The sequence below is a fragment of the Anas platyrhynchos genome, chromosome 2 (genome assembly GCF_047663525.1).
Source record: "Anas platyrhynchos isolate ZD024472 breed Pekin duck chromosome 2, IASCAAS_PekinDuck_T2T, whole genome shotgun sequence".
NCBI classification, from domain to species: Eukaryota; Metazoa; Chordata; class Aves; order Anseriformes; family Anatidae; genus Anas; species Anas platyrhynchos.
This window is the reverse complement of record NC_092588.1, coordinates 130,808,119-130,820,271: the sequence shown is the minus strand read 5'-3', so window position 1 is coordinate 130,820,271 and position 12,153 is coordinate 130,808,119. Positions and strand designations below refer to the sequence as shown.

General features: G+C 37.6%; 1 protein-coding gene across 2 annotated transcripts in view; it reads right to left on the bottom strand.

Moving 5' to 3' along the window:
• Positions 1–12,153, bottom strand: part of VWDE (von Willebrand factor D and EGF domains) — a 43,297-nt gene that overhangs the window by 4,785 nt on the left and 26,359 nt on the right. For both annotated transcript variants that reach the window (XM_038175187.2, XM_027450868.3), the window contains exons 14-27: positions 11,524–11,628; positions 11,046–11,160; positions 9,335–9,585; positions 9,000–9,219; positions 8,320–8,457; positions 7,672–7,725; positions 5,369–6,049; positions 4,922–5,017; positions 4,744–4,839; positions 2,554–2,649; positions 1,230–1,325; positions 786–881; positions 273–368; positions 78–173 (exon numbers count right to left, since the gene is read on the bottom strand). In XM_038175187.2, the coding sequence (XP_038031115.2) occupies positions 78–173; positions 273–368; positions 786–881; positions 1,230–1,325; positions 2,554–2,649; positions 4,744–4,839; positions 4,922–5,017; positions 5,369–6,049; positions 7,672–7,725; positions 8,320–8,457; positions 9,000–9,219; positions 9,335–9,585; positions 11,046–11,160; positions 11,524–11,628 (2,236 nt within the window). The remainder of the gene's footprint in view (positions 1–77; positions 174–272; positions 369–785; positions 882–1,229; positions 1,326–2,553; positions 2,650–4,743; positions 4,840–4,921; positions 5,018–5,368; positions 6,050–7,671; positions 7,726–8,319; positions 8,458–8,999; positions 9,220–9,334; positions 9,586–11,045; positions 11,161–11,523; positions 11,629–12,153) is intronic.

Genomic DNA, 12,153 nt, shown 5'->3' with positions numbered 1-12,153 from the left:
TATCTGCGTGGACAAAGTGGTCCTTTAATCATGTATTACATTTAAGGTGGGGTTCTCCTTGTAACTACAATACTTACGTGTGTTACATCTTTTTCCTCCCCACCCTGAAGGACAAGAACAAACGTTTGGCCCTACACATCTTCCTCCGTTCATGCACCTTGGCTCACAGATACCTTGAAGTCAAAAACAGTTGCTGTTTAATACATTTAATGGTTTACAGAATAATTTATCAGTTATTTTCAGACCCTGGAAGGATTTCAACACTGGCTTACTTTTTTCACATCTTCTGCCTGTGTAGCCATCTGGACAAGCACAGACATTGTTTCTCATGCAATGACCACTGTTCTTACAGGGTGGGCTGCAGACAGCTAAAAGATACAGAAGAGAAAGCCTGTGGTTTGCATTTTGTTTGCCTTTGTAATATACTTGTAGGAAACAACAGTGCAACAATAAAATGCAGATAGTTTATATAGATCTTCAGAACTATCAGGCCTGTCTAATAAAAATCATACTGATGGCCATCAAAAACAAATACGGAATAAAATAAGGAGGTGTCATGGTTGTGTATGCATACACAAGTAAGCAGACTACAGAATGTACAATACAGCAGGTCAACTGGTTAACACTGCTCAAGAGTTGAGCGCAAGACACAGAAGGCAATTTAAAGAAAAAGACATCTGTTTTGCACCACTTTTCAGGTATGTGACTAGATTATGAATTCTGTGTCTTAAGCTAACAATGTTTTCTCATAGATTTAATTGCAGCTAATAGGAAAAAAAGATTACCATTCTGACACTGGGCACCAAAGAATCCACGTGGACAGAGGCAAACATCTGGCTTAGTACAGGAGCCACCGTTAAGACACACAGGGTCACACATTGCTGCACAAACAGGGTGAGGAGGAGTAAAAAGTGTGACAACAAAATGAAGTCTATAAGATACCTGTTTCTGTTACAAGGATTCAGGTTAAATACCTCAGATAAGTGCACATTACTCTGTCAACTTAAAATTTCTACGCAACCTTTGGGATCAGTACTAGATTTCTTAGAGCTGCAGAACTAACATGCAGAGATGAGACATGCAGGAGCTCCCCAGCAGTCAGCAGTCATCCAGTGCTGCTGTCTAGCCACATGGTTCCAAATTTCAAACTATGAAGAGAGTGTTCTGCATACATCCTCCCAGGACTGTGGAATGTGCAGGAGTCCACAGTGGGGACTATCCTGTGTTACCTGTACTGCATGTAGGTCCGTACCATCCAGGTTTACACTGGCAGGTGTCTGGAGCAAGACATTCACCACCATTTTCACAGTGCCTGTTGCAAACCACTGCCATCCATCCAAGTAGAAAAGGAAAACGATTAAAAAAAAAAAAAAAAAAAAGTAAATATGCTACAGCTTTATGCTTAATTCATTTTTGAGTTCTTTCCCAGATACTATAACTGGAAATTACATACTATTCCACTATTCCACAATTCCAGAGGAATTACTGAACAGATTGACCCAGTCTCTAAGCTCACACTAGAAGTATATGACACATCCTTACACATAATTATCCGCTATCCAGCTGGTTTTATTCAGTGTTAAAACCCTAAACAAATCTAGGAAAACAATATCCAAGACTAAGATATGTTCAGATTACACTATGGATTTGATGAGCACCAAGGAAGGTTACTCAAGTGTCCGTTACTTCAGCAAGTGTAGCTGCATGGATAGAGCAACACAAGACTAACAGGCAAAGACATTAAATTATCAGGGCTGTGGAAAACCATGAATCATTTTTTTTCAGGACAACATCTCTTTAGTCTTACTTAACAGACTATTTTTGTGTCACAATTGAAACCAAAATAAGGAAAAGTGAGAGTGCAGAATCCTGGGATTTGAGGAAAAGACAAACAAAACTCTTTCAAATAAAAGGTCAGTAATGCAGTAGCTCATTCAGGTGAATTATATACAAACAGCATGACTAAATTTGGAGTCTCTGAATTATATAAATTACCAGTATGAAATCTACCCCAAATCTGGGATTGCCAAATTGTAGCATGTAGAATTTAGTATATAAAAGATGACTGGTGTGATACTAATTTCAATTTTTCAGCTACAATCACAACAAGTTCTCCAATCTTCATGCCAGCTCAAAAAAGACCCCACAATGTGCTTCTTAATTCAGTTTTCTGGTATCACAGTTTTTCTGATCTGCCATTCACTGATACTAGCTTCTGGACATATCTCAGCAATTAATCAATTTAAAATTAATCTTCTGTTGTGACGGTAGGCGTCTCATGCTTCACAAGCTCAATGTTTCCATGTTCCTGTTCCCTAAATTAAAAAACATTTGCAATTCTTATAGCGCATTATGTTTTTAAAAAGTTATAGATGAATACTAGCTAATAAATGTTCATAAAGCCCAAGTTTGGTAGCCTTCAAAGGGGCACAGTTTTACATTATTTGCTAGCATTAAACTAAGCACATCAAAAATATTAACCATAATTTGCTTTGTTGTTCCCAAAGAACAGGAGAAGTGTTTTGTATTTTTCACTTATGCTTTTTCACTTACGTGTATCACATCTTGGTCCCACAAAACCATATGGGCAGGTACAGAGGTTTCTGGCCAAGCACGTGCCTCCATTTTTACAGGGCGGTTTACAATGTGCTGCAGATACAGAATTATGCTGTTCAAGAAACTGCCTCTAAGAAGACACATGGATTGGTTATGCTTTAGCAAAAGGGAAATGTTAATAGTTGACAGTGAGAAAAGAACTGGAAATAAAGGAACATACATAAAGTTTTATGACAAGAACAAACAATGAGAATGTAATTCCAACAGAGTACACAGAGTCCCAACATCGGTGGTCATCCCAAAGAAAGGAAACATGAGACACATTCCAGACAGGACCTTAGTCTTCCCAGTTTTGGGGAGTGTTTAACTTAAAGGCGTCTGCAGTCACTGGTGAACTTTTCTAGTTGCCGTGAAACTAAACCTGGTTACCATCTTTATGTAACTGCACGTTACCACAAATACTGCAGAAAAAAATACTAAGATTAAACCTTTATTATGGTAGAGGTTTAAGGAAATGTATACCACAAATCCACCAAAGAGAAATCTGGGGAAGCTCAGAAGTTAGATGTGCCCAGAATTACAGTTAAAATGAACAAATAGTCATTAAAAAAATAATAAATAAATAAATGTTGGGAGAGAGGAGTTAGAAGCAGCCCTGCAGCCCCCGTGGTCAATGGAAAAGGAGGGCAGGAGGTGCTCCAGGCACAGAGCAGCAGTTCTCCTGCAGCCTGTGGAGAGGCCCCTGGTGGAGCAGGCTGTCCCCCTACAGCCCATGGGTCCCACATGGAGCAGATCTCCATGCTGCAGCCTGTGGAGGAGCCCCCAGTGGAGCAGGTGGATGTGGCCTGGAGAAGGCTGTGGCCCATGGAGAGCCCCCACAGGAGCAGGCCCCAGGCCGGAGCTGCAACCCATAGAGAGGAGCCCATGCAGGAGCAGGGGGTCTGGGGGGACCAATGCTGGAGCAGTTTGCTACTGATGGATGGACCCCATGGTACAGAGCCTTTTGGGAGCAGTTCTTCAAGAGCTGCTGCCTGTGTGGGCTGGGGCAGTCCACACAGGATCAGTTCGGAAAGGACGGCATCCCCACGTGGAGCAAGGGCAGAGAGTGACTGTGAAGGAGTGGTGGAGATGAAGCATCAGGGGCTGACCACAGCCCCCATTCCCCATTGCCCTTCACTGCATGGGGAGAGAAAGGGGGAGGAAGGTAGAATAGGGTGGATGGGGGGGAAAGGTGGTTTTAGTTTGCCTTTAGTTCTCACTGTTCTTGATTGTTATTAGCAATAGACAATAAATTACATACATCTCCATATGCTGGATCTGTTTTGTCTGTGACGGTAAATGATGAGTTATCTCCCTGCCCTTATCTCAATCCCTGAGCCCTCTTCCATCTATTTTCTTTCTCTCTTCCTTGGAGGAGTGAGAGAGGGGTTGTCATTGAGTTTAAGCTGCCCGGTGGTGTGAAACCACCACAGGGTGTCACCCTTACGTGCCATTAGGAGCTCTTCCTAAGAGGATTTGGAACACTTGTACTTAGAGAAATATATCACAAGTAAGCAAAGTGGATCACCACCTGAAGACAACTAGTATTGTCTATACAGTCAGTAGAGAGAAGACAGTATTTACATACAGGTATTTCAAAATTATTCTTCACTGAATTATAAAGAATTCAGAGGGTTGTTTGAGACATCATTTTGTATTCTTATCCAAATCCTCAAAGAGATAGAGATTTGTATGTGTCAATGCCTAAGTGAAGATGTCTAGCTTAGAGGGACTGGATTTTTGCTGTAGGTCATTGTCTGCTGGGAAAGCACATACATGCACATGAAAGTGAGGTGTGAAAGCCTTTGTTTTCCTAAAAGGTGCTGAAAGGGTGAAGTGGAGAAAGGCAACTCTGAACAAATGTCCAGTGGATAAAGCATAGTAAATTTGCTTACTCAGAAGTGAGTAATAAATAAAAAACAACCAAACAGTTTTTTCATGATTTTTAGATTAGCATTGTACTGAAGGAGCTAGAGGTTAAATCAAAATATGGTATTTTGCTGTCATAACTTACTAAATATAGGAATCTCTGTTAAAGGAAAACTAAAATTAACACACATCTTTCCTGTTAGAATGCACAGTTACAGAAGTCATTTACAGTACCCTTTGGATATTTATTCATTCAAGAGTAGAAAATATTTTGTTTACCTTCCTCACAAGTGGAGCCACTGTATCCTGATAGACATTCACAGACATTGGGCTTAATGCACTTCCCATGGTTTTTGCAATCAGGTCTGCATAGAGCTGTGCAAAATCAACAACAATCTTGAAATCATTAATTCATTGATACAAGTTACCACAGGCTAAATCAAAATATCATACTCACCAGTCTGACAGTTATAACCAGCATAACCAGGTTTGCATTTGCAAATATTGGGTGCCACACACTCCATATTTTTGCCACATGTTTGTCTACATATTGCTGAAAGGTAATTAAGAGAACAATGGAAGGAATAAGGAAACAGACGGTGGCATTTCAGCATAACTGTGTCTTGCCTAGCAAGGTAAACATATCACATACAATCAGTTATGTCCCTTCCTGTACGTGAGGAGCCTAAGGTACATTAGAAAAATATTAAGTGCATCCATACAACTAATAGCCTGTAAGCTATGCCAATGTCAATATGCAGAAATTAGGAAATTCAATGCTATTTGCATTTCAGTGATCACAGAGTAACAATGAACTTTCAGGTTAAAAGAGATCATGAGATCCTTCTTCAGAAAAAAGAAAAAAATAAAAAAAAAAAACATTTGGTACAGTTATTTGCAATACCTCTGCAAGTGAAGCCATCTCCATAGTAACCATAAGGACAACGACCACATTTGACATTTCCATCCTGACTTGGCTCACAAGGTACTCCAGGAAAACAGGGTAAATCAGCACAGGTGACTGCTTTAGGAACCGTGATTTCATCAGCATCTTCAGGAAGTATTTTTGGTGAGACAGTCACTTTAACAAGAACAACAGGTAAAGGACTTGCTTTATGCTTGGCTAACAGGTACTGAACCCTGTGAGCATTTCTGCCTCTGACCACTTTGTTTGGCAAAGAAAGCTCTTTGCTTGTATCTATTGTGCTGCTAAAAGAAGCCTTCTTGTGAGTCTCAGAATAACTGTAGTGCTCAACTTCTGCCCTTGTTTTCTTCTCAGGTGATAAAGCATGGCTCCTTGATGAAGTGGTCACCACAGTGTTTACTAAGGAACTCCCTTCTGTGTTAGAAAGGTGACTGTTGGTGGTGCTGAGAGCATGAGCAACGTTTCCAGTACCAGCTGGTTGTACAGAAGCACTTCTCTGCGAATTAAATGACTTCCAAGAGGTGACTGTTTTTACTGTGTAGGAAGGTGGAGTGCTTCTACTGGCCATTTCTGTAGAAATAAATCTCTCAGGGACATCTGTAGAATTGGGAATATAGCTTGAGATGCTGAAAACCTTGTCAAAGGATGACTGTTGAAAACCTACAGGATATTAGAAATAAAGGAGAAGAAAAATACAGAAATATAACAGGACTTATTTCATTCAAGGGTGGGGAACATCTGAGCAGAAAAACATACAATACATTTATTATGTGCTTCAGGAAGCCTATCTTCCTTTGTGCTCCACCAGAATACATATACTCAGTAGAACATAACTAATTGCTGGCATAATTAGAGTAGATGAAGGTACTCTGGCTACCTCCTTTCCCACACTCACCATGGCCTTTTCATGGATGGAAGATAAGGAGAAAGCACCACATGTATGAGGCACGCAGCTAGGGGCAATAAAGAGCTTTACTGTCAGAGCAAATTGCCGGGACCATATATTGCTACCACCTAGATAACTGCAACAGAGAGCTTAAACAGAAGATACTGCTTGTTTTTCACCTGTGTATCTAAGTGCAGGCAATAAACCTAGAGTCTAGAAGTCACAAAAAATACTTACATACAGTATGTATTTAGTCACAAAAAATACTTACATACACTTATACTTACTGATGCATTATCAACAGGATTTACATGAATAATCCATCTCCTTTTAGCAAAAGTATTAAACATTACTTTATCAGTTTAATTATTTCAGAGAACTCTGAGAATTCTCCAAACTTTTTTCTTCACTTTTGTAAAGGTTTTTATTACTGGGATGTTACATGTGTTTTATAAGTGACAGGGATGGACTTAGCCTTTTCTTTGACAGTAGTGTAAAATGAATGAGTTGGGCCCCTTGTTCTGCCCAGGAAAAGAGGGTGTTTTGGTGGATTGTGGAAAGGAATGTGGCATTGTAATTATTATCATATAATTAATTATATGGGCTTTTAGCATTATGGGTCTGAGCAGGAATTGAGTTGGAGGAGATTGTTCAACCTAACCTAAGATTTGTCCCTAACCCCAGTTTGAACAGTATTAGAAAACTGTCAACAAAAAGTTAAACTTCCTCAAATCTTATTGCGAAGTGCTATTTCTCTGATCTATTTATTTATTTATTTTTATTTGCTGAAAAGTAAAAACCAATTTTGCAGTTGATGAAGAATTATCCAGCACTGGCAACTAGTGAGAGAACATTCCTCGTGCCCTGCTAACATGTCAGTGATAAAGGGAAAAGACACCCAATGAGAATTCCCTGTGAATAAAGCCCCAGCAGGCACAGATCTGGAAATGCCAGCAAGAGCATTTACAGAGTTTTGGAATTAAGGACATCCATTTGCCATATCCTTCACCTTTCTTTTGAGTTGAAGTATGAAAATGGCATTCAACATAATGCCATAAACTTTTGCTTATCTCATATAACAGATGTCCCTATCCCCATGTTACCTATTGTATGTCTGTGGTTAGTTACAAAAACAAAAGGCAACAGAAAGAATGTCATACATCACCCTGTCAATGAAATGACTTGACAGACCTAAGGGATTTGTTGATATTGACATTTCAGTGTCATTTGTAAGATCAGAAATAGGAATGCAACACCAAGTAATGAATTAAATTAAAACTGAGAAATAAAAGTGAGTAAAATAAAGCTTACTCAAGCCTTTAATTTTCCAGCTATATTCTTATCGGTATGAATCAGAAATTTCACTATTTTCATTAAAAAAAATCACCTTTATTACCTTCAACTTCTCCTGTGGAATCCTTTCTTTCAGCAGAAATGTCTTCAAAGGTTTCTAAAAACAACAGATGAGGAGGAACGGTAATAGTCACTTTTGTTTCAACAGCAAATAAATTGCAAAGCTTTAGTACATAAAATAACTCAAAATTTAGAAAGCAGGTGAAGAGTAAAAATTGTTAAAGGTTTTCAGTTGAGTGTTTTAAAAATACAAGTTATTCAGGACTTGCTTAATAGACAGAAAATAAATGTTTCGGCACCTTATTTCGCAACTGTCTTGCTTTGAATAAACAGTTCTATGTTAAACAGTCTTAGGGAAGTGTTTTGTCAACAACTACTCATATTATGAAAATAATGCAGAAAAAAAAAATACATCACATGCCATTCTAGTTTTAGATAAACATTTTTGGATATTTTGCAGCTTTTTTTTTTCTAATCTCCTGAAGAAAAGGTTTTACTATGTGACCCACTGCCTTCCAATGTCATGAACAACTGAAATTTGATCCCAGCAGTCAACAGTCAGAGAAAGAATCATTTTTTTTTGCCAGTTACTGAGCATTTCTAAGGTACTCAGAATATATAGCACAACCAAAGATATTTTATCTGATTACAGTCAGATAATAGCATTCTTCTGAAAAATAGATCATTTTACCGTAACAGGACTTCCCATCTCCATGTAGGTTATTTGGGCATGGACCACAATAATAAGAACCAAAAGTGTTGAAGCAAAATACTCCAGGAAAGCAAGGACTGGAAAGGCATTCATCTACATCATCCTGACAATTTTTACCTGCATTCAAATACATACTTTCATGATATTGTTACCAGACTTTGACAATATGTCTATAAGTGATAAAAACACAGTGTATGCAGATGATGAACACAAAAAAGTGTATCTATTAAGTACATCAAAGTATTTCAGTACATCTACTGTGTACAGATGACTAGGTTTGCTATGCATGTTTTTCCATCATATGCCAAATATCTTGCTTATTAAGGAAAATGAAGAGGATGGGCTCTGTGAACTGTTTTATCTGCAGGCATGGGAGGAACCACACTGTAACCAAACCCACCACTCCTATTTCACCATGTTCACCAGAGGAAAACATGGAAAATTTGCTCTCATAATCACTTGTTCTTTCACTATAATCTACCATTGCATTCATGCAAGAAAAATCTTGAAGTATATCATAAATCACAAGACTTTAAAATTTCTTCATAGAAACAGTAAGCTCTTTTCAATCAAAAAATTAAAAATAATCAGACATGAAATTAAAAACTCCTATTTATCACTAAGTGTGATAAATGTGTGTAAATAAAGTAGTAGTTTACCTTGAAGTTCAGGTGGACATTCACAGTAATAGCTGTTTATTCCATCCACACATCTGCCAATACCACACTGGTTAAGTTTACAGTCATCAGTATTCACTTGACAGAGATCACCTTCAAATCCAGCCACACACACACAGAGGTATCTTCCACTTCCAGGTGGGAAATTAATGTTTGTCACACATGAGCCATTATTTAGGCAATCACACGATTTTACCCTGACCTACAAGACATGCCCAATAAGACAGTTTTCTCTTTTTATGAACTACCAATGACTTTGTAATTAGGTATTGTAAGCATCTTACTAGCATGTGTCTTTTTACTATAAAATTAATTACCTCTATTTCTACCTTAGTTTCCGCATTGCAGTCATCTGTCAAAGAAAATGTTAATTTATGGGGATTCTTTGACACAGCTTTCCACAACAGGAGACCTGATGGGGAAAGACTGGCACCTTCAGGACCAGACTCCAATGTGAAAAGAATAGCAGAGCCCTCTGGATCTGAAGCCAAGAACTGATACACAAAGTCTTCTCCATAAAAAGTCTGCAGCATATCCTGAAAAGTTTCAAGCTCTGGAGGTTGGTTGTCTGTAACAAAAGAGATATTTTCCCCTTTAAGCAACATACTTATAAAAATAAAAAATGAACATAAACTTCTGTTAAGAAAGTCATATGTGATTATTTCTATAAATTCTAATATTATTTGAAAGGCACAGCAAAAAGAGTAGACATTTTCATTATAGATGTGACAACATTAATTAACAAAAAATTACTTTATTCAAGGGCTTGTAAAAATGCATTGCATCTACACACAAAAAGAACTGGGATTTTATTGAAATAAACACTGTTTTAACTATGAAGACTTACAGTTTGAAGATCAAAGTACAGAAAGCCATGAAACTCAGAGTTGATTGGTGTTTTTGTTAATAAAGGAACAGACATTGTTAAGCACTACTTGGGAACGGGCTGAAGTTATCTTTTATTATCTTAACAAAACTGACCATACAGCGATGGAATAAGTAAAGCACTCGCTCTTCATTGGAAGCATTTCAACTACACAGCTTACTCACTTCAGAGCTCTAAAGACACCAGGTGAAAATAAACAGGCAAAACCACCAACACCAGGACAAGGTCAGTGAAAGATCAGGAAAGGTCAGGGAAGTGAGGAGAAGCAGGAGCCGGGGGAGAGTGTAGGTTTTGCAGCTGGGATGTAGGAAGGGGATTAAGATTATTAAATTAAGGTTTCCAGTGAAGTGACCTGTTTTACATTCTTCTCCCATTTCTGACTTTGGTAATACTGAATTATAGTCTAGGGATCTAACATGGAAATCCCTTGATTCCCCAGCTGCTGCAGGAGTTCACATTTCATTCTTTTGGAACAAGGATATAGCTACCTTCTTTCACTATGAGTTTTCACATAAGGTAATATGAAAAGAATAGCTGCTTATATGCTGCTATTAACACCCTAAATTAACTGGCGAGTGAGTTGAACAGAGCTCACAACTCTAAGCAGGAGGATGGAGTTGATAGTATCCTGAGACCCCTTCTAGTCTGAATTTTCCTATGACAAAATTCTTCATATGTAGGCTATCTAATATTTTTATATAGACTATCCATTCAAATAATGAAAAAAATAATGCCGAAGAACATGTATCTGATTGTTGGAAAGTATCTTTTATTCCTAAATGTTGAAGATAAACATTTGTGGACATAGCTGTTCCAAAAATCAAAAGACGGTAGCCGGCTAATTAGGCTTAAAGAGCTGTTAAATTTCAGCAGTTGAATAGTAGTAAAAAGGGCAAAAAACAAAACACAAATTGACAAGACTAGTCTAGAAAAGAAAACATCTTTTTCAGAAATTAGGAGAAATGCAAGATGAAAACCAAGATCAAATCACAAGCAAAAATAGTGCCTTATCTAAAACTCTTAAGTAGTTAAACTCAAAATTTCAGTACTTCCACAGATTTTGAAACTTCTTAGTTTCAAAACTTCTTGGTACTTAAAAAAAAAAAAAAAAAAAAAAAAAAAAACATCTATTTAGAACTTACTTTCAACAACTGACCACGTTAACCTTGAGATGTCAGGTCTGCACAGTAAGCAAGGGCTGGTTGGATTTGTGTCACCTTCACCATAACAGAGTCCATCTATGTTGCATGTTTTCTCCTTTTATAGAAATGACAATGTGATTCATTAATTGTTGTCAAACAGTAAATCACAGAAGCACAGGATTTGTATTTGTAATTTTTTTAAGTGTCAAATAAAATCTAATCTATCTTACATTTCCACTACTGTTAGAACTAAACAACTGACAGAATGATTTTATTTGGTATTATATAGAGTTTGTGTTTTTTTTTTTTTTGTTTGTTCTTGTTTGTTTGTTCAAAAATTGCTCTACCTGAGCTTCTCTTTCTGTATTTTTTATTTCTGTGAAAAGAAAAAAAAATCCTGCTGTAAACAGGGTATGATTTTTTTCTATCTGAAGAGATGCATATTTTCATACTAAACACAGAATAATGGCATATATACCTTTAGCGTACATAACACAGATTCCTGTGATTCACATATCTGACAGGCTCCATCATATATAATCATTGTTTTAGAGTTGCTATAAATGAATCCGTCATTAGAAACCTGCAAGATGTAGAGTGAAAATGGATTAACCCATACAGGTATCAACATCTCACCAGCACAGATTGCTAGCATGGGATTCAACTCAGTGATAGACATTACATTTACCTTTTTAAACTCTCACAGTAGCAGAAATCTAATCAATCCTGTCAGTAAGTCAAGGCAGATACTTAACTGACCACAGATCTGTGTTTACATTATGGTAGACCGAATAATTTCTAGGCTCTGTTGACCTTATTGACTCAAGATGTCTACCTCTAACAGACACTTGTGCATGCAGACTGGGCTCAACTAATTTCTTCCATAAACATGTCTGACATAATTTGATATGCACAGAAGGCTCTTGCCTTCTGCTCTTGAATGATTTGTGCCTCTGTAGATTCTAGGTCATATCTACCCCTTTAGAGTGGACAGTTCCCTTGCAGGACTTCACTCTCAAATGGCACTCAATGCTTAAGCTTAGGTGACAAAAATGAGACCACAAGTTAAAGCAAAATGAGTTCTACCCACAGAACCATTAAAGAAAAG